This window comes from Schistocerca piceifrons, chromosome 2 (assembly GCF_021461385.2).
Source record: "Schistocerca piceifrons isolate TAMUIC-IGC-003096 chromosome 2, iqSchPice1.1, whole genome shotgun sequence".
In the NCBI taxonomy this organism is placed as follows: domain Eukaryota; kingdom Metazoa; phylum Arthropoda; class Insecta; order Orthoptera; family Acrididae; genus Schistocerca; species Schistocerca piceifrons.
In genome coordinates this window covers 198,522,894-198,543,575 of record NC_060139.1, presented here as the reverse complement: position 1 = coordinate 198,543,575, position 20,682 = coordinate 198,522,894, and the positions used below count along the sequence as shown (strand labels likewise).

Genomic DNA, 20,682 nt, shown 5'->3' with positions numbered 1-20,682 from the left:
GCAAATGCAACTCACACACACCTGAGTTTATAATTTTGGTTTCCATCTGCTCTGACTATAAACACAGTAATAATGCGCAATATACTTTGAATCTCAACTGTTAGTCAATTCTTACTCATAATCCTTGCTTCAGTTGTTCCTGTTGATAAATTGATGGTCTTCTTCTGACCAAAATACTGACATCATCATGAACATTTGTGTGTGTGTGAGTTGTGTTTGTGTGAGTGTTGTCTAATTTGATATTTGTGACAGTCTTTTTGTTGGGCCTATTTGCGACTCAGCATCTCCGCTGTATGGTGAGTAACAACTTTCCTTTTCACAATATTGTTATGAAAATTAAAACTTATTTAACTGTGAAGGGTGCACTGAAATAAAGAGCAAATACATTTCACCATTCATTTTTGACAAAATACTGTATATTTTTATTTTGTATGTTCAGTCTGTTGAAAAGTGATCACAATTTCCAACGCGCGCGCGCGCGCGCGCCCACACACACACACACACACACACACACACACACACACACACACACACACACACACACAGTGATCTCAACAATGATCACAATACTAGCTGTAGAATCATTTTTCTTCAGGGGTGACTTCTGTGATTCCATAAACATCAGTGAGGAGGCGCCCATAGTTAAGTGGAACTGGTTCCTTTGGTGCAAGGTATGGCCCCTGGTCACCAACATACACATATCTGGCAGTAGTCAAGAAGCAATACATTATTAACAACAGCAGTCTGCAGAAAACATGGTAGTGTTTAATGCAAAGTTTTACAGTCTTAGAGCTTTGGGTCTAAACTGCAAAATATAAAACACTTTGGTTAAAAATATTAAAAATGAATGTTAGCCAATCCACATTAATTTCCATTTTCACATTATGAAGAAATTTCAGGCACATAAATAAAGATTTTATTGCTTTGGAATACACAATGGTAAAGTTAGTTATTTGTTATTATCCAGGCAATGACATCTACATCTCAATAACTAAACTAATTTACAGGGTAATGGAAAGCCCTGGTGGAACATAAATAATTTTAGAAGTACTGCTGAAAACTCAATGAATAGTAGAGGTGCTGAGTCGTCGTCAAGAAGCACTTATAAAAGACTGAAAACTTCGCTTGCTTCCAGATGAACCTCATTCAGAGTAACACAAATGCGCACACATACATGTGTGAAACACACACACACACACACACACACACACACACACAAAGGCTACAATGTCCCAGCATTAGAGCTGCAAAAATGTAGCCATACAGGTGTGTGTTGGTGGGTGTACATTAATACTCTGAAAAAAAAATTCCTCTAAAAGCTAGCAGAGTTCTCAGTCTTTTTTTATGTGCTAAACCATTTATGTTAATATTTCCAGTTTTAAATTAATCAAATTTCGCTGCAGCTATTCAGTTAGATATAGCTGCTGTTTCAAGAGTGTGCACTTCTGTCAAATTCCGCTGCAGCTATTCAGTTAGATATAGCTGCTGTTTCAAGAGTGTGCACTTCTGTCAAATTGCCTATTGAAGTAATTTGGTATAAATGATGGATAACATCACACATTGTACTGGACATTGATGACAGTTGGGCAACACGTGCATTATCATTGGATTAGATCATGACCAGATCTTGAGTGCTCATTGCAGGTGACACTCCCTTACCGAAGTACATACTGGGCTCTGCATCTATGGCCCAATCAAGAATGTACCTCAAGTACCCAAATTAGGTGAGACCCACCACTGCCACAATCAATCTTCAATTTATTTTATAGGCTTCCTCTTTCAGTGATATTATACATCATCATCAGGCCCTTCAATGATGCATTTCCTGTTGTATTCAATGGCTGCCATTGTCTTCATAAGATGTATTTTGTCACGAATAAAGGTTCAGGTTTGTCTAATTACCTGGTACAACATGTCAAACATAGGTTCATCCATCCTTGTTCAATGTTCAATGTACAGACTGAGTAACAATGGTAAGTTACAACCCTGTCTCACTCCCTTCTCAACCTCTGCTTCTCTTTCATGCCCCTCAACTCTTATAATGGTTTATGACAAGTTGTAAATGGCCTTTCGCTCCCTGTATTTTATGCCTGCTACCTTCAGAATTTTAAAGAGAGTATTCCAGTCAACACTGTTAAAAGCTTTCTCTACGTCTACAAATGTTATGAATGTAAGTTTGGCTGTCCTTAACTTATCTTCTAAGACAAATTGTAGGGTCCATACTGCCTCGTGTGTTCGTACCTTTCTCCGGAATCCAAACTGATCTTCCCCAAGGGCAGCTACTACCAGTTTTTCCATTCTTTTGTAAATAATTTGTGTTAGTACTTTGCAACCATAACTTATTAAACTGACTGTTCAGTATTTTTCACACCTGTTGGAAACTGCTTTATTTGGAATTGGAATTATTACATTCTTCTTGTAGTGTGTCTCATACACCTTGCACACCATATGGAAGAGTTTTGTCATGGCTGGCTCTCCCAAGGTTATTAGTAGTTCTGACAGAATGTTGTCTACCCAGGGTTCTTGTTTCGAATAGGTCTTTCAGTGCTCTGTCAAATTCTTTTTGCAGTATTGTACCCCCCCTCTCATTTTCATCTATGTCTTCTTCCACGTTACTGTAAGTTTATCTCCCTTGTATATACCTTCTATATACTTCTTCCACCTCTCAGCTTTTCCTTCGTTCCTTAAGATTGGTTTTCCATATGAGCTTTTGATATTCATACAGCTGCTTCTCTTTTCTCCAAACACCTCTTTAATTTTCCTGTAGGCAGTATTATCTTTCCCCTAGTGAAATATGCTTCTACATACTTTCATCTGGCCTCCAGCCATCCTGCTTAGCCATTTTGCACTTCCTGTCAATCTTATTTTTAGGCATTTGTATTCCCTTTTGCTGCTTCATTCGCTGCATTTTTCATATTTTCTCCTTTCATCGATTAAATTCAATATCTCTTATGTTATCCAGTGATTTCTACTATCTCTGCATTTCACGAAATATTTGTCTATCATTTATAAGCCTAACTGAAAATGATTTTGTGTTTCAGCTGTCATTGTTTTTAATGAAAACTGATTGTTAAATGATTTAATACATTTTATGCATATTTTCCCAGGCAGAGCAAGCATTTTTCTCTGTAAATTCAGTCTGTTTCCAGTCTGGCATCCAATATTTTAAGGTTTGTGTCATATTAAAATTGATATTTATTTCATCACAAATGAAACAAAATGAAAATGTATCACCATTGCACCTCTCTCTATCATCTTGACTTTCCAAGACTGCTTGTAAAAGGTGTTACCAACATGCATTTCGAAATAAAGGTTTGGGCACACCCTTGTAAAATTTTACCCAGTAACTTAGAATACTGAACTGGATTTTTCACCCTTATTTTTTACCACTTTAGGTGACTGTTGTAGTGAGGTTATTGTGACAGTCCATTTTAAGTGATGGTTGGCAATTAGTCATAACAGTCTGTTGACAATGGCATTCTTGTTGGATTTCTGTGAAATAAGAGTTTCTTTTTTCAAATTCTTACATCCTCCACCATCTCTTCTGAATTACACACTTGAAAACACCGTTATGAGATGAAAGAGAGGTTCCCCACTGCACATTACATATATAAAATAGCATGATTATAATTAAATAGTTTTCTTTAAATACTTAAAGGAATCAGACATAATATTTCCTTGCTCCACGTTAGATATCTTATTACAAAAATGTCCTCCGTTTGTGACAGGATAAAAAATGAAACTAGAAAAACCAACAAATAACTAAAATGTGTATACAGAAAAGTATCTCCTGATAGAAACTACAGTCAAGACAGGAAAGATGTACCATGTAACAGGTAACTGCAGGTGCAGACAAAAACATGTGATGACAAAAATCCTAGCTTCCAGAACCAAATATTCTCACCTAGACCTGCTGCCACCCTTTGGCCACTTGACTTCCCATGCAATACCTGAAAACTGCAGTTTCTGTCAACTTTTTCTCTATTTTTGGCAGACAAAGCAGCCTATATATTCTACTAATAGTGTCCACACCTGATGTCTCTGCCAGTTAAAAACTACTTCCTTTAAAATACTGCATCATTAACAGAAATATGACCACATGAGATATTTATTAAAGGATACGGTAATCGGAGAACCCAATATGCACTTTGCGAAAGCCTCAGTGGTTGATCACAACCAGTTACAAATATAGGACATGGAGGTGGTGCTGGCTGGACACGTGGATTCAGAGTGACATGTACTGGTGCCTTTGGTGTCACTACATGCACTCGCATCAGTTGTGCTACTAAAGGTTTCGTTGTTCTGAAATAAACACACAGTATGTTGAAAGCTGATTATAATGACATCACACACTAAAGGGCATATATCAACGTGTAAACAAAACATTTTTAACATACCTGCATGGACAAGGAAAATACAGTGGCATATCACTGCCTGTCACTTTGTTGCCATTATCTTTGACTAGACCAGAACCTGTAGTCTTTAAAACTTTATCTGGAGCTGCACACATAAAACGGTGACCCCTTGGGCATTCGTACTCCACTCCCACAAAGATTTTTACAACAAATTCAGAAAGATCTGCAAATTCATAATATATTATAAATCCATATCTAGTTTTAAGATTTTAAAAATATGATGGGAAGCAATAAATAAGTCCTGTTGATTATGTCACACTATTGCTATTTTTCACTACATGAAGCCAGAGAGAAACAGACAATGATAATGTTCTATATACGAGCAAAAGTGAGCGCGGTTTCTCAGAAATACCGAAGAAGTTATTCTGAGAACATAACTTTTCAATTTGAATGGAAATGAACTGGAAATTAACAGTTCTTATTAATTTGGAGACAAGACTCCTGCCCTTCTATGACCTTCTGCAGAGTGTGCAAGAATATCACATAATTTTCAGTGTGTGAAGGTCTGCAGCTGTGGTAAATTTTTTTAATGATTTTCTGATACCTTCAGCTGCCATTCTCTTTATTTTATGTATGATTGTACAATTTTGGCATAGACCATTTTCAGGTATCTAAAACAGAAGCATTATATGGCTCTGAGCACTATGGGACTTAACATCTGTGGTCATCAGTCCAAAGCATTATACATTGGATACATTAGTGTCACTTGTGATTTTACCATAGGAACATATCAAATCGCTAGATATACTAGGCACTTTATAACTTACTTTATGGACAGTGCCTTAGTGGTATATTATGCCATATACATTCTTGCTCACTTAACTGCATGTAATTGTCACAACATAAATTAGAGAAGGTTGTTTAAGTATGTTAAACCACTGACCTTATACATGAGAGCTTTGCAACAAAGCCTCAAAAGTAACGTACTTCTAAAATAGCAAAATACCTTTTCTAATTTATTTTATGTAAATTACCTGCAGTCATAGGAGCAAGGACATACACAGCTTAATATACCATTAAAGAATTGTCCGTAAAATAAGTTATAGCGTGCATAGTATACCTAAGAGATATGAGTTGTTCCTATGTTAATATACAAGTGACACTAATATATCTAGTGTATAATGCTTCTGTCTTAGGTACTTGAAAATGGCCGAAAGCTGAAACTGTACAATTGTACATAAAGAGGAAGGCTGCTGGAGACATCATGGAACTGAGGAATCATGAAAGCATTAAAAAATCACATAATGTAACTGCATGCAACTTATAATGGTGACATTGTGTGGTTTTTCACAGTTTGTACAATTTATTGTTCATTTACACACAAAGCAGAAAATGAGGAAAATGAGAAAAAATGCAAAGTTATAACACGTTACTGTGTCAAAAACAAATACAATAATTCTTAATGAGAAGAAAGGGGGGAGGGGTAGGGTCAAGGGGGGGGGGGGGGTCTACTGAGGAAAAATTAGAACAACACGTGCTATTCCAACAAAAGGGATTATGACTGCAGAAACATAAAGCAAAATAATACAGACCAGTGTTATTTTATTCCTTGAGGAAATACTACTGAGTGGTGCATAAATATGCTTCTGTATCTATAAACACTGTAAACATTCATCATTACTAAGTATACACTGTGTGAGTGTGATTTGGCCCTCAGTACTTTGTACCATCGCCATGCTTCCATTTTACGAAAATGGTCTTATTCTATGCTACTAAAAATGATGACTCATGTCTCATGAAGTACTCTGATTGATGATGCCCTATTGGGTGAAACATGTCATTTTTTTAACCAATCAAGACCATTACGCAACTGTTTTTTATGTTAAGATGCAGTACAGTCACCAAGGATCCATGCTCCTTTTTCTGCTCTCCGTTTTTAATACTTTGTGCTCTACAGTCTACGAGACTATGGTTACTTATCAGCAATGTCTGCACAGGTGGCTGTTGGAAGGGCATGACATTCACCTTATTCCTTCTAATGTAATACAAATTTGAAAAACCTGTATTTCCCCTGGCCTTCCCAGGGTACCATAAGGACAAAAATATGTAAGTATCACTTCAACTGATGTATAAACTCTATGGTGTACATTCTGTACTACCACCATCAAGTATGGAAGTAATCCCAATTTACTTTGTCTTTCATTTGCACTATACGCTACATAGAATTTATGTTCAGATCACCTATTACAAGAAAAAATTATATTCTAACTAGACAATATTTTAGAAAGGCTAAAATAATTTTTCCTTGGGGCCATTCTAATAAAATAAAAGATTAATCAGGGTTTTGAAGCCAACAGTTTGATGAGGTGCTCCTGAAATTAAGCCCACAGATAACACTGAGGCACATGCAGTACAACTGAAGCAGTTCACTTTTTTTTAACTATAATGAAATGTCTTAACAACATAATCCAAACTAGTGAAGGTAGGAAAAATTAAAATCACCTTTGTTTCCTCCTTTTGATTTGCGTCCACGTAGAAGGTTGCTGGACATATGAGGACTGGAACATGGATGCTTCCCTCTGTATGAGTCACCAACAGCTGGCCAACCACTGTTGCGATCTCTGAAGGAAAAAATTGGAACAGAATTCCTCTGATACTGCTATATTGCTACTTAAAACTACTAAATGTGTAAAATTTCTTTTGCTTTTTTAATGCCTCAGACACAAACTTTTTCTTACTTACACTTTTATAATTTACACTGATGCAAAATCTATGCTTCAAGACAACTAGATATATGAGGATAGATCACTACTCACCAAATTAAAAGGTGTCAACAACAGGAAGGCAGACGGTACTAACAAAATTATTATTTTTTTTTTTTATAAGCAGTAACAGTAGTAGTAGTAGTAGTAGTAGTAGGATCATTACTTGCTAAATTTTTAGACAAAAAACACAACACACACACACACACACACACACGCAGAACTGTTTTCATCCAGTAATGCAGCTCAACTTTGACAAACAGAATGATACTCTTTAAAAGAGTTGTATTTCACACAGTTTAAAGTTAGTAAGTTTTTTCCATATAATTGTTAATATTTCCACTGATATATTTTACTTGTGTTATCTTTCAAATTTGTGCACCAGAAAACAAGAAAACAGACATTTGTTACATTTTCTTTACTACAGTTATGTCATGTTTGACTATCAAGGAAAAAAAAAAAAAGGTTTGAGACTATTTCAGTACAAAATTCTTGATGCTTTTTTCATGGCAATTTGTTGCCATATTGTCTGTTAGCTTCTGTCTTGAGTTCTTCAGCTGATATTTAACAATTTCCCTGATGTTTCATCAGCAATGGAGGGTGAACTGTTGTAATGCCAGCCACTTCTGCTGGCAAAATGTCAGGAAAATCATGAAACAAATGTCATCCATGTAGACAGAAGTCAACAAACAATACTATTTTAGTCATTTGCATGTCACTATGATTAATGCAGCTCACCTCAAAATGCTGAATGGATATTGCTTAACTATTCCAGATAATTCAGTATTATCACTAGAGATTGAATGTTTTATAAATCTGCCGTGCTAACTGCTAAGATCACTTTCCCTCTTCCCTCACATATTCCTTATGGCATCTTCACATTTGGTAGTCTATCTTTTTAAATATTTTAACGTCATTCTAAAGCACCAAATTCAAATGCTTTCAGTTCCTTTCCCAAATTTCCATTTTTCATGTTTATTCCATACAGTGCATGGCTGAAGATGTAGATTTCTAGAAACTTGTTTCTCAGTTCTAAATCAGTATTTGAAATCAGCAGAATTCTGTTGCTGGAAAAATCTTGGTATCTTCCTTTCTTCAACCATCTTATATAATTTTGCCCTCTACCTATCAGAATGCAACTAAAAATATAAATTACTATAATCCATCACAATCATGATAATAATTTGTATTTTCAATTGATGTTCATTATGGTCATGGTCAAGCCCACTCTACCAATTAAAGTATGTAAGAATTGTTTTCTTTCTTCTACCACTCTCTCTTCTCTAGTTTAATAAGTCTACATGCTTTATTCTATTCATCGTCACTTTAGTATTCTCTTTGTTTAGCCTTAACTCAAATTTTGCGCTAAGTAATATGTCCCCCTCAATCAACAGATGCCTTACTTTCAACCAAAAGAGCCATCATATGGAAACCTTAGCACTGGAGCTATTCCTCCTGCATTTTGATTCCTCTTGTGAAATACTTGGTTCACACACTTATGAGCTTATTTTACACACAAGTTACAAAGCAGTGGCAATTACTATAAGCCTAACTTAATCCACTTCTTATTATGTCAACTGTCAGATATGGTATACAGCCCTATACAAAGACAGCGCCACATGCAGTGCCAGTTTCCAGTGTGGTGCCATGTAGTTATGGTCAGCCATCAGAGAGGACACACCTAACAGGGACCATATTACGCCTCCGCCGTAAATAATACAAATACTCTGACACATCCACCATAGTTATGCTCTGATGCCACAGAGGGCACTGATAGCTGGGACTACATCCTGCCTCACCTGATGTCAGACAAATACTGAGCACACGAACATCCATCCACCAATCATGGATAAAAGTGAACATACAACTCCATTTGGCCAGCTGTCGCAGTTGCCATCAGTTGCCAGCAGCCACTGGACAGTTACCAGTTGCCTTCAGTGCTATTGCATCACCACTTGCTGCAGTCATCGCAAAGTGTTGAAACATCTGCCGAGTATCACAGTATGCATTATTAACAGAGCCTGAACTTAGTTACTGTCATTGACATAATAGCTGGACTGGAACTACTCTTAGTCAGTAAGTTCATTGAGTTAAGTTTAGACCAGACATTGTTGTACCAATATTATTTTTGTTGTCGTTTATTTTTTTCCCTGTCACAACATTAACTGCAATGTGTAAGCACACCACCTCAATACAGCAATTACTTCAGAGAGAGAGAGAGAGAGAGAGAGAGAGAGAGAGAGAGAGAGAGAGATATTGGAGAGTGGGGAGGGGAGATGGTGAGACAGTTGAAAATGTGCTGCACTTTGTATGTTGAGAGAGGAGCTCTGACAGCTGGCATCGTAGTTGCCAGTATTCAATGTGGACGGGCAGCGAGCCAGTAGCAGGCGTCCAGCACTAGGCAACAATGGGGCATTGCCACGGTGACATAAACAAAAGCTCATGATCTGACTGGCCGTCATGGATGTGCGAAGCATGTGCACTAGGGCTGCGTCAACTATCAGAGCACCGAGCGAGGTGGCGCAGTGGTTAGACACTGGACTCGCATTCGGGAGGACGACGGTTCAATCCCACGTCCGGCCATCCTGATTTAGGTTTTCCGTGATTTCCCTAAATCATTCCAGGCAAATGCCGGGATGGTTCCTCTGAAAGGGCACGGCCGACTTCCTTCCCCATCCTTCCCTAATCCGATGAGACCGATGACCACGCTGTCTGGTCTCCTTCCCCAAACAACCAACCAACCAACTATCAGAGCTCTTCTCTCACCGTATGTACTGTGAAAGAATTATGTCCAAGAGATGCAGTGTTTACTGTCTGATTCAACATATGTAAAGTCAAAGCTGACCCCACAAAAAGTGTTGAGAGAAAGACTAACAGCATCGTGAAGAAAAGTTTATTGTCACAGGAGGCTATCGGGAGCCTTAATTCTTACTGTGCTGGCCCCCCTCAGGTTATGTGCCCTTGAAGATCCATGAGGAAGGAGTTCCTCTTAGACCAATTTTGAATAACATTGGTTCTCCAACACACTATGTAGCAATACACCTTGCTACTCTCTTGCCCCCAATAGTAGGTCAGTATGAGCATCACATTAAGAACTTGGTGGATTTCTTATGTCGATTAGAGGGAATGTATTTGAATGATTCTGACATTTCGGTAAGTTTCAATTTGGTCTCCTTCTTCACCCATGTTCCTCTGTCTGATTCATTACTTTTAATTGAAGTCAGGTTTGGTGTTGAATTTATGAACCTATTTCGACATGTGTTGACTTCCACTTACTTTTTACTCAATGACCAGTGCTATATGTAGAGAGATGGAGTTGCAATGAGAAGCCCATTGTCACCTATTATTGACAATTCATTTAGGGAAGACTTCAAGTAACGTGCCTTGGAGTCAGTGGCTTTCAAACCTGCATGTTTCTTCAGATAAGTAGATGATACTTTTATTTTTTGATCTCATGGCAATGAGCATTTGAATGAGTTTTTAGAACATCTGAATTCAATCCATCCGAATAACTGTTTCAGGATGGTGGTGGAAAAGAATGACTCACCCCTTCCTTGATGTGTTGGTCTGGAGAAAGGCTGATCGTATGTTGGGAAATGCCATTTATAGAAAGCCTGCACATGCTGACTTGTTATCTGTAGGCTGAACTTACCACCATCTGGGTCAGCATGAAGGGGTAATTCATACTTGGTTCATAGGGCTCACGTCATATCAGAACCTGAGAGTTTTTCAGTTGAGTTAGCCCACCTTGAGGTCACCTTTTATCAGAATGGTTATATTGAAAGAGAGATAAGACATGTGTTGCACTGTCAGTCAAACATGCACCACGTATGTAATGATAATACCAAGGTGGCACCAAAGTTTATGGCCTTTTTGTATTAAGCAGAGAGCATTTCCAACAGGAATGTTCATATTTTGTGGAAATATTATGTGAAATGTATTTTTCGACCACCGTCTTAAGATTAGGGTACTTTTAGGTTCCATAAAGGATTATCTTGGTTTGCATGCAGTGGGTGTCTACCATATTCCCTGAGGTTGTAGCATATCATACCTTGGTCACATTATCAGGACAGTGTACTGAGCATAAAAATCATACATGTGTACAACAGCTGAGCAACTCTGCTATTGCAGAACACTATCTTGGCACCAGTCATCGTACAGAATATAACAACATGGAGATTCTGGTATGCACTTCCAGCGATGGGGATAGTGTTATTAAGAAAGCAGTTAAAATGAAATTAGCAAGTGACCTTATAGGTAGAGATGAAAGTTTTTGCCAAAATTCTTCATGGAATCCTGGTTCTCCCCATTAATTTTCACTATGAGTAGCTTCTGATGCTGGTCATCTTTATTGTGTAATGATGTGCTAGTGTTTACAGTGAGTGTGTGAATATATATATATATATATATATATATATATATATATATATATATACACAAAATTCCAGCTTTCGCAACCAATGGTTGCTTCATCAGGAAAGAGAGAAGGAGAGGGAAAGACGAAAGGATGTGGGTTTTAAGGGAGAGGGTAAGGAGTCATTCCAATCCCGGGAGCGGAAAGACTTACCTTAGGGGGAAAAAAGGACAGGTATACACTCGAACACACACACATATCCATCCACACATATACAGACACAAGCAGACATACTTAAAGACAAAGAGTTTGGGCAGAGATGTCAGTCGAGGCGGAAGTGCAGAGGCAAAGATGATGTTGAATGACAGGTGAGGTATGAGTGGCGGCAACTTGAAATTAGCGGAGATTGAGCCCTGGTGGGTAACGGGAAGAGAGGATATATAGAAGAGCAAGTTCCCATCTCCGGAGTTCGGATAGGTTGGTGTTGGTGGGAAGTATCCAGATAACCCGGACGGTGTAACACTGTGCCAAGATGTGCTGGCCATGCACCAAGGCATGTTTAGCCACAGGGTGATCCTCATTACCAACAAACACTGTCTGCCTGTGTCCATTCATGCGAATGGACAGTTTGTTGCTGGTCATTCCCACAGAGAATGCATCACGGTGTAGGCAGGTCAGTTGGTAAATCACGTGGGTGCTTTCACATGTGGCTCTGCCTTTGATCGTGTACACCTTCCAGGTTACAGGACTGGAGTAGGTGGTGGTGGGAGGGTGCATGGGACACGTTTTACACCGGGGGCGGTTACAAGGATAGGAGCCAGAGGGTAGGGAAGGTGGTTTGGGGATTTCATAGGGATGAACTAACAGGTTACGAAGGTTAGGTGGACGGCGGAAAGACACTCTTGGTGGAGTGGGGAGGATTTCATGAAGGATGGATCTCATTTCAGGGCAGGATTTGAGGAAGTCGTATCCCTGCTGGAGAGCCACATTCAGAGTCTGGTCTAGTCCCGGAAAGTATCCTGTCACAAGTGGGGCACTTTTGTGGTTCTTCTGTGGGGGATTCTGGGTTTGAGGGGGTGAGGAAGTGGCTCTGGTTATTTGCTTCTGTACCAGGTCGGGAGGGTAGTTGCGGGATGCGAAAGCTGTTGTCAGGTTGTTGGTGTAATGGTTCAGGGATTCCGGATTGGAGGAGATTTGTTTGCCACGAAGACCTAGGCTGTAGGGAAGGGACCGTTTGATGTGGAATGGGTGGCAGCTGTCATAATGGAGGTACTGTTGCTTGTTGTTGGGTTTGATGTGGACGGATGTGTGAAGCTGGCCATTGGACAGGTGGAGGTCAACGTCAAGGAAAGTGGCATGGGATTTGGAGTAGGGCCAGGTGAATCTGATGGAACCAAAGGAGTTGAAGTTGGAGAGGAAATTCTGGAGTTCTTCTTCACTGTGAGTCCAGATCATGAAGATGTCATCAATAAATCTGTACCAAACTTTGGGTTGGCAGGCCTGGGTAACCAAGAAGGCTTCCTCTGAGCGACCCATGAATAGGTTGGCGTACGAGGGTGCCATCCTGGTACCCATGGCTGTTCCCTTTAATTGTTGGTATGTCTGGCCTTCAAAAGTGAAGAAGTTGTGGGTCAGGATGAAGCTGGCTGAGGTGATGAGGAAAGAGGTTTTGGGTAGGGTGGCAGGTGATCGGCATGAAAGGAAATGCTCCATCGCAGCGAGGCCCTGGACGTGTGGAATATTTGTGTATAAGGAAGTGGCATCAATGGTTACAAGGATGGTTTCCGGGGGTAACACATTGGGTAAGGATTCCAGGCGTTCGAGAAAGTGGTTGGTGTCTTTGATGAAGGATGGGAGACTGCATGTAATGGGTTGAAGGTGTTGATCTACGTAGGCAGAGATACGTTCTGTGGGGGCTTGGTAACCAGCTACAATGTGGCGGCCGGGATGATTGGGTTTGTGGATTTTAGGAAGAAGGTAGAAGGTAGGGGTGCGGGGTGTCGGTGGGGTCAGGAGGTTGATGGAGTCAGGTGAAAGGTTTTGCAGGGGGCCTAAGGTTCTGAGGATTCCTTGAAGCTCCGCCTGGACATCGGGAATGGGGTTACCTTGGCAAACTTTGTATGTGGTGTTGTCTGGAAGCTGACGCAGTCCCTCGGCCACATACTCCCGACGACCAAGTACCACGGTCGTGGAACCCTTGTCCGCCGGAAGAATGACGATGGATCGGTCAGCCTTCAGATCACGGATAGCTTGGGCTTCAGCAGTGGTGATGTTGGGAGTAGGATTAAGGTTTTTAAAGAAGGATTGAGATGCAAGGCTGGAAGTCAGAAATTCCTGGAAGGTTTGGAGAGGGTGATTCTGAGGAAGAGGAGGTAGGTCCCGCTGTGACAGAGGACGGGACTGTTCCAGGCAGGGTTCAATTTGGATGGTGTCTTGGGGAGTTGGATCATTAGGAGTAGGATTAGGATCATTTTTCTTCGTGGCAAAGTGATATTTCCAGCAGAGAGTACGAGTGTAGGACAGTAAATCTTTGACCCACATCACTGATTATTTTTAGCCGCTTCCCATAGGTTTTAATGTCATTATTTCTTCGTCAGACAATTGTTAGCTTCTTTGTCATAATCTGCCACCACAAAACCACTCCTTTTAATATATTACACGCAGTTTTTTCGAAATTTTCCCGTATTTCTCCGTCCTCTAACGTGTTTTGGCGGCAGCACAACCACCTAACCTTTGTGCACATCGTTGTCTACCAACCCAAGTCCAACATAGCCCAGCTGTAACCAACACCTTTTCGCCTTTTTTCACACCAGATCTCCAGTTACTTTCCAGTCCACCTTTATCCCTCCCCATATATTTTCATTTTCATTTTCATTTCCTCATGTTACACTTTCCACCTTCTAATACCATGTCACCCTCACAACACCCCCACAACGACCCCATTAAGTTTTATTTACATTCCCTCCGCAAACATGCCTTCGCCCTAGCCAGATTACGCTTCCATATTCTATTTTCTCAGGCTTGTCTGACATTTGGCATTACCCCCAAAGGCCTCACACTTAAAGTTCCCATCTCTGGCTGCAACCCCTCTTTCCATCAGTCCCTATACCAGTTCCAACTGAACAATCCATTGCCCTCACCCACCTAATCCTTCACCTACACATCAACTCAGCCAATGAACACACCCGTCAACTTCTATCCTTAATAAAAGTCCTTAATCTTTCCTCTCCCATATCCACACCGGCTGTTCAGAGCATCCTCCTACTGGCCAACCGTAAATTAGAACAGCATGCCACCCTCCACCTCAAAAAACTATCCAATCTCCTGGTTTCCCACCTCCGGAAAGGCAACTCACTCACCCTTCACAACCTTTCCAGCAAACCTCAACCTCCTCTCATTGCACACAAACCCAGTCTCTCCCATCTACTCAATCTCCCACTTCCAGCTCCACTCCCTCCAAAACCTCCAAATTCCAATCTGGAACTGCAACACCCTAATTCAGTAGTTAACCTTTCCTCCAAACCTCTCTCCCAATCCGAAACCTCTGTCCTATCCAAAGGCCTCACCTTCAGCCCCACTCCCAGATTCAACCAAACAGCCCTCGTCAAAGATTTACTGTCCTACACTCATACTCTCTGCTGGAAATATCACTTTGCCACGAAGAAAAATGATCCTAATCCTACTCCTAATGATCCAACTCCCCAAGACACCATCCAAATTGAACCCTGCCTGGAACAGTTCCGACCTCTGTCGCAGCGGGACCCACCTCCTCTTCCTCAGAATCACCCTCTCCAAACCTTCCAGGAATTTCTGACTTCCAGCCTTGCATCTCAGTCCTTCTTAAAAAACTTTAATCCTACTCCTAACATCACCACTGCTGAAGCCCAAGCTATCCGTGATCTGAAGGCTGACCGATCCATCGTCATTCTTCCGGCGGACAAGGGTTCCACGACCGTGGTACTTGATCGTCGGGAGTATGTGGCTGAGGGACTGCGTCAGCTTTCAGACAACACCACATACAAAGTTTGCCAAGGTAACCCCATTCCCGATGTCCAGGCGGAGCTTCAAGGAATCCTCAGAACCTTAGGCCCCCTGCAAAACCTTTCACCTGACTCCATCAACCTCCTGACCCCACCGACACCCCGCACCCCTACCTTCTACCTTCTTCCTAAAATCCACAAACCCAATCATCCCGGCCGCCACATTGTAGCTGGTTACCAAGCCCCCACAGAACGTATCTCTGCCTACGTAGATCAACACCTTCAACCCATTACATGCAGTCTCCCATCCTTCATCAAAGACACCAACCACTTTCTCGAACGCCTGGAATCCTTACCCAATGTGTTACCCCCGGAAACCATCCTTGTAACCATTGATGCCACTTCCTTATACACAAATATTCCGCACGTCCAGGGCCTCGCTGCAATGGAGCATTTCCTTTCACGCCGATCACCTGCCACCCTACCCAAAACCTCTTTCCTCATCACCTCAGCCAGCTTCATCCTGACCCACAACTTCTTCACTTTTGAAGGCCAGACATACCAACAATTAAAGGGAACAGCCATGGGTACCAGGATGGCCCCCTCGTACGCCAACCTATTCATGGGTCGCTTAGAGGAAGCCTTCTTGGTTACCCAGGCCTGCCAACCCAAAGTTTGGTACAGATTTATTGATGACATCTTCATGATCTGGACTCACAGTGAAGAAGAACTCCAGAATTTCCTCTCCAACTTCAACTCCTTATGACAGCTGCCACCCATTCCACATCAAACGGTCCCTTCCCTACAGACTAGGTCTTCGTGGCAAACGAATCTGCTCCAGTCCGGAATCTCTGAACCATAACACCAACAACAACTTTCGCATCCCGCAACTACCCTCCCGACCTGGTACAGAAGCAAATAACCAGAGCCACTTCCTCATCCCCTCAGACCCAGAATCCCCCACAGAAGAACCACAAAAGTGCCCCACTTGTGACAGGATACTTTCCGGGACTAGACCAGACTCTGAATGTGGCTCTCCAGCAGGGATACGACTTCCTCAAATCCTGCCCTGAAATGAGATCCATCCTTCATGAAATCCTCCCCACTCCACCAAGAGTGTCTTTCCGCCGTCCACCTAACCTTCGTAACCTGTTAGTTCATCCCTATGAAATCCCCAAACCACCTTCCCTACCCTCTGGCTCCTATCCTTGTAACCGCCCCCGGTGTAAAACGTGTCCCATGCACCCTCCCACCACCACCTACTCCAGTCCTGTAACCCGGAAGGTGTACACGATCAAAGGCAGAGCCACATGTGAAAGCACCCACGTGATTTACCAACTGACCTACCTACACTGTGATGCATTCTATGTGGGAATGACCAGCAACAAACTGTCCATTCGCATGAATGGACACAGGCAGACAGTGTTTGTTGGTAATGAGGATCACCCTGTGGCTAAACATGCCTTGGTGCATGGCCAGCACATCTTGGCACAGTGTTACACCGTCCGGGTTATCTGGATACTTCCCACCAACACCAACCTATCCGAACTCCGGAGATGGGAACTTGCTCTTCTATATATCCTCTCTTCCCGTTACCCACCAGGGCTCAATCTCCGCTAATTTCAAGTTGCCGCCACTCATACCTCACCTGTCATTCAACATCATCTTTGCCTCTGCACTTCCGCCTCGACTGACATCTCTGCCCAAACTCTTTGTCTTTAAGTATGTCTGCTTGTGTCTGTATATGTGTGGATGGATATGTGTGTGTGTTCGAGTGTATACCCGTCCTTTTTCCCCCTAAGGTAAGTCTTTCCGCTCCCGGGATTGGAATGACTCCTTACCCTCTCCCTTAAAACCCACTTCCTTTCGTCTTTCCCTCTCCTTCCCTCTTTCCTGATGAGGCAACAGTTTGTTGCGAAAGCTTGAATTTTGTGTGTATGTATGTGTTTGTTTGTGTGTCTATCAACCTGCCAGCGCTTTTGATTGGTAAGTCACATCATCTTTGTTTTTAGATATATTTTTCCCACGTGGAATGTTTCCCTCTATTATTGAATTTTATGTGTATGTTTGCGTTTGTTTGAGTGTCTATCAACCTGCCAGCGCTTTCGTTTGGTAGGTCACATCATCTTTGTAATGATTTAAGCTTGGAAACAATAAATAGTTATAGGATTCCTTGCAAATGCGGCCTTACTTGTTGTTGTTGTTGTGGTCTTCAGTCCTGAGACTGGATTGATGCAGCTCTTCATACTACTCTATCCTGTGCAAGCTTCTACATCTCCCAGTACTTACTGCAACCTACATCCTACTGAATCTCCTTAGTGTATTCATCTCTTGGTCTCCCTCTACGATTTTTACCCTCCATACTGCCCTCCAATACTAAATCGGTGATCCCTTCATGTCTCAGAACATGTCGTACCAACCGGTCCCTTCTTCTTGTCAAGTTGTGCCACAAACTCCTCCCCAATTCTATTCAATACCTCCTCATTAGTTATATCATCTACCCACCTAATCTTCAGCATTCTTCTGTAGCACCACATTTCGAAAGCTTCTATTCTCTTCTTGTCCAAACTATTTATCATTCATGTTTCACTTCATACATGGCTACACTCCATACAAATACTCTCAGAAACGACTTCCTGACACTTAAATCTACACTCGATGTTAACAAATTTCTCTTCTTCAGAGACACTTTCCTTGCCATTGCCATTCTACATTTTATATCCTCTCTGCTTCGGCTGTCATCAGTTTTTTGCTCCCCAAATAACAAAACTCCTTTACTCCGTTAAGTGTCTCAATTCCTAATCTAATTCCCTCAGCATCACCTGACTCAATTCGACTACATTCCATTATCCTCGTTTTGCTTTTGTTGATGATCATCTTATATCCTCCTTTCAAGACACTGTCCATTCCATTCAACTGATCTTCCAAGTCCTTTGCTGTCTCTGACAGAATTAAAATGTCATCGGCGAACCTCAAAGTTTTTATTTCTTCTCAATGGATTTTAATACCCACTCCGAATTTTTCTTTTGTTTCCTTTACTGCTTGCTCAGTATACAGATTGAATAGCATCGGGGAGAGGCTACAACCCTGTCTCACTCCCTTCCCAACCACTGCTTCCCTTTCATGCCCCTCGACTCTTTATAAATGCCATCTGGTTTCTGTACAAATTGTAAATAGCCTTTCGCTCCTTGTATTTTACCCCTGCCACCATCAGAATTTGAAGGAGAGTATTCCAGTCAACATTGTCAAAAGCTTTCTCTAAGTCTACAAATGCTAGAAACGTAGGTTTGCCTTTCCTTAATCTTTCTTCTAAGATAAGTCGTAAGGTCAGTATTGCCTCACGTGCTCCAACATTTCTGCGGAATCCAAACTGATCTTCCCTGAGGTCGGCTTCTACCAGTTTTTCCATTCGTCTGTAAAGAATTTGCGTTAGTATTTTGCAGCTGTGGCTTATTAAACTGATTGTTCGGTAATTTTCACATCTGTCAACACCTGCTTTCTTTGGGATTGGAATTATTATATTCTTCTTGAAGTCTGAGGGTATTTCGCCTGTCTCATACATCTTGCTCACCAGATGGTAGAGTTTTGTCAGGACTGGCTCTCCCGAGGCTGTCAGTAGTTCTAATGGAATGTTGTCTACTCCTGGGGCCTTGTTTCAACTCAGGTTTTTCAGTGCTCTGTCAAACTCTTCACGCAGTATTGTATCTCCCATTTCATCTTCACCTACATCCTCTTCCATTTCCATAATATTGTCCTCAAGTACATAGCCCTTGTATAGACCCTCTATATACTACTTCCACCTTTCTGCTTCCCTTCTTTGCTTAGAATTGGGTTTCCATCTGAGCTCTTGATATTCAAGCAAGTGGCTCTCTTTTCTCCAAAGGTCTCTTTAATTTTCCTGTAGGCAGTATAGCCGGCCTCGGTGGCCGTGCGGTTCTAGGCGCTGCAGTCCGGAACCGCGGGACTGCTACGGTCGCAGGTTCGAATCCTGCCTCGGGCATGGATGTGTGTGATGTCCTTAGGTTAGTTAGGTTTAAGTAGTTCTAAGTTCTAGGGGACTGATGACCTAAGATGTTAAGTCCCATAGTGCTCAGAGCCATTTGAACCATTCTGTAGGCAGTATCTATCTTACCCCTAGTGAGATAAGCCTCTACATCCTTACATTTGTCCTCTAGCCATCCCTGCTTAGCCATTTGCACTTCCTGTCGATCTCATTTTTGAGATGTTTGTATTCCTTTTTGCCTGCTTCATTTACTGCATTTTTATATTTTCTCCTTTCATCAATGAAATTCAATATTTCTTCTGTTACCCAAGGATTTCTACTAGCCCTCGTCTTTTTACCTACTTGATCCTCTGCTGCCTTCACTACTTCATCCCTCAGAGCTACCCATTCTTCTTCTACTGTATTTCATTCCCCCATTCCTGTCAATTGCCCACTTCTCAAGTTTTAATCTATGGTTCATAACCAATAGATTGTGGTCAGAATCCACATCGACCCCTGGAAATGTCTTACAATTTAAAACTTGGTTCCTAAATGTCTGTCTTACCATTATATAATCTATCTGATACCTTCTAGTATCTTCAGGATTCTTCGATGTATACAACCTTCTTTTATGATTCTTGAACCTAGTGTCAGCCATGATTAAGTTATGCTCTGTGCAAAATTCTACCAGACGGCTTCGTCTTTCATTTCTTACCCCCAATCCATATTCACCTACTATTTTTGCGGCCTTACTTAAATAATGCAAATAATGTGTTAACTATTAAGGACGACTATTTTATATAGACACCTTTTGTAGACAAGCATATCCTTAAGTGTCAATCCATAAACCTATTTACAGCATAAAATGGATTGCCATAACGATGTGGTGTTTTGAACCTCATGCCTCAAAAACACAATCATGAAATTTGTCAGCCCTGAAATTCAGTTGCCATCAATACAATCATCATAAAAACTAATTTCACTACATTAAGTTAGTATATACATCTCTTAATAGTATGGAGACAATGTCAGTTTCAGCATGAAGACTATCTACATTTTGTGTTAGATGCTGTGAAGGAACTGGTTGGGCTGGAGTTGTGGTTCCCTATGTTTGTTGTTGTTGTGGTCTTCAGTCCTGAGACTGGATTGATGCAGCTCTTCATGCTACTCTATCCTGTGCAATCTTCATCTCCCAGTACTTACTGCAACCTACGTCCTTCTGAATCTGCTTCGTGTATTCATCTCTTGG

General features: G+C 41.3%; 1 protein-coding gene across 3 annotated transcripts in view; it reads right to left on the bottom strand.

Annotated features, from left to right (window-relative positions):
- Positions 1–404: 404 nt before the first annotated feature.
- The window catches only part of LOC124777032 (nonsense-mediated mRNA decay factor SMG8), a 96,776-nt gene continuing 76,498 nt past the window's right edge, over positions 405–20,682 (bottom strand). For all 3 annotated transcript variants that reach the window (XM_047252291.1, XM_047252293.1, XM_047252292.1), the window contains exons 14-18: positions 6,858–6,976; positions 4,398–4,578; positions 4,123–4,302; positions 508–702; positions 405–459 (exon numbers count right to left, since the gene is read on the bottom strand). In XM_047252291.1, the coding sequence (XP_047108247.1) occupies positions 582–702; positions 4,123–4,302; positions 4,398–4,578; positions 6,858–6,976 (601 nt within the window). In that variant the 3' untranslated portion in view covers positions 405–459; positions 508–581. The remainder of the gene's footprint in view (positions 460–507; positions 703–4,122; positions 4,303–4,397; positions 4,579–6,857; positions 6,977–20,682) is intronic.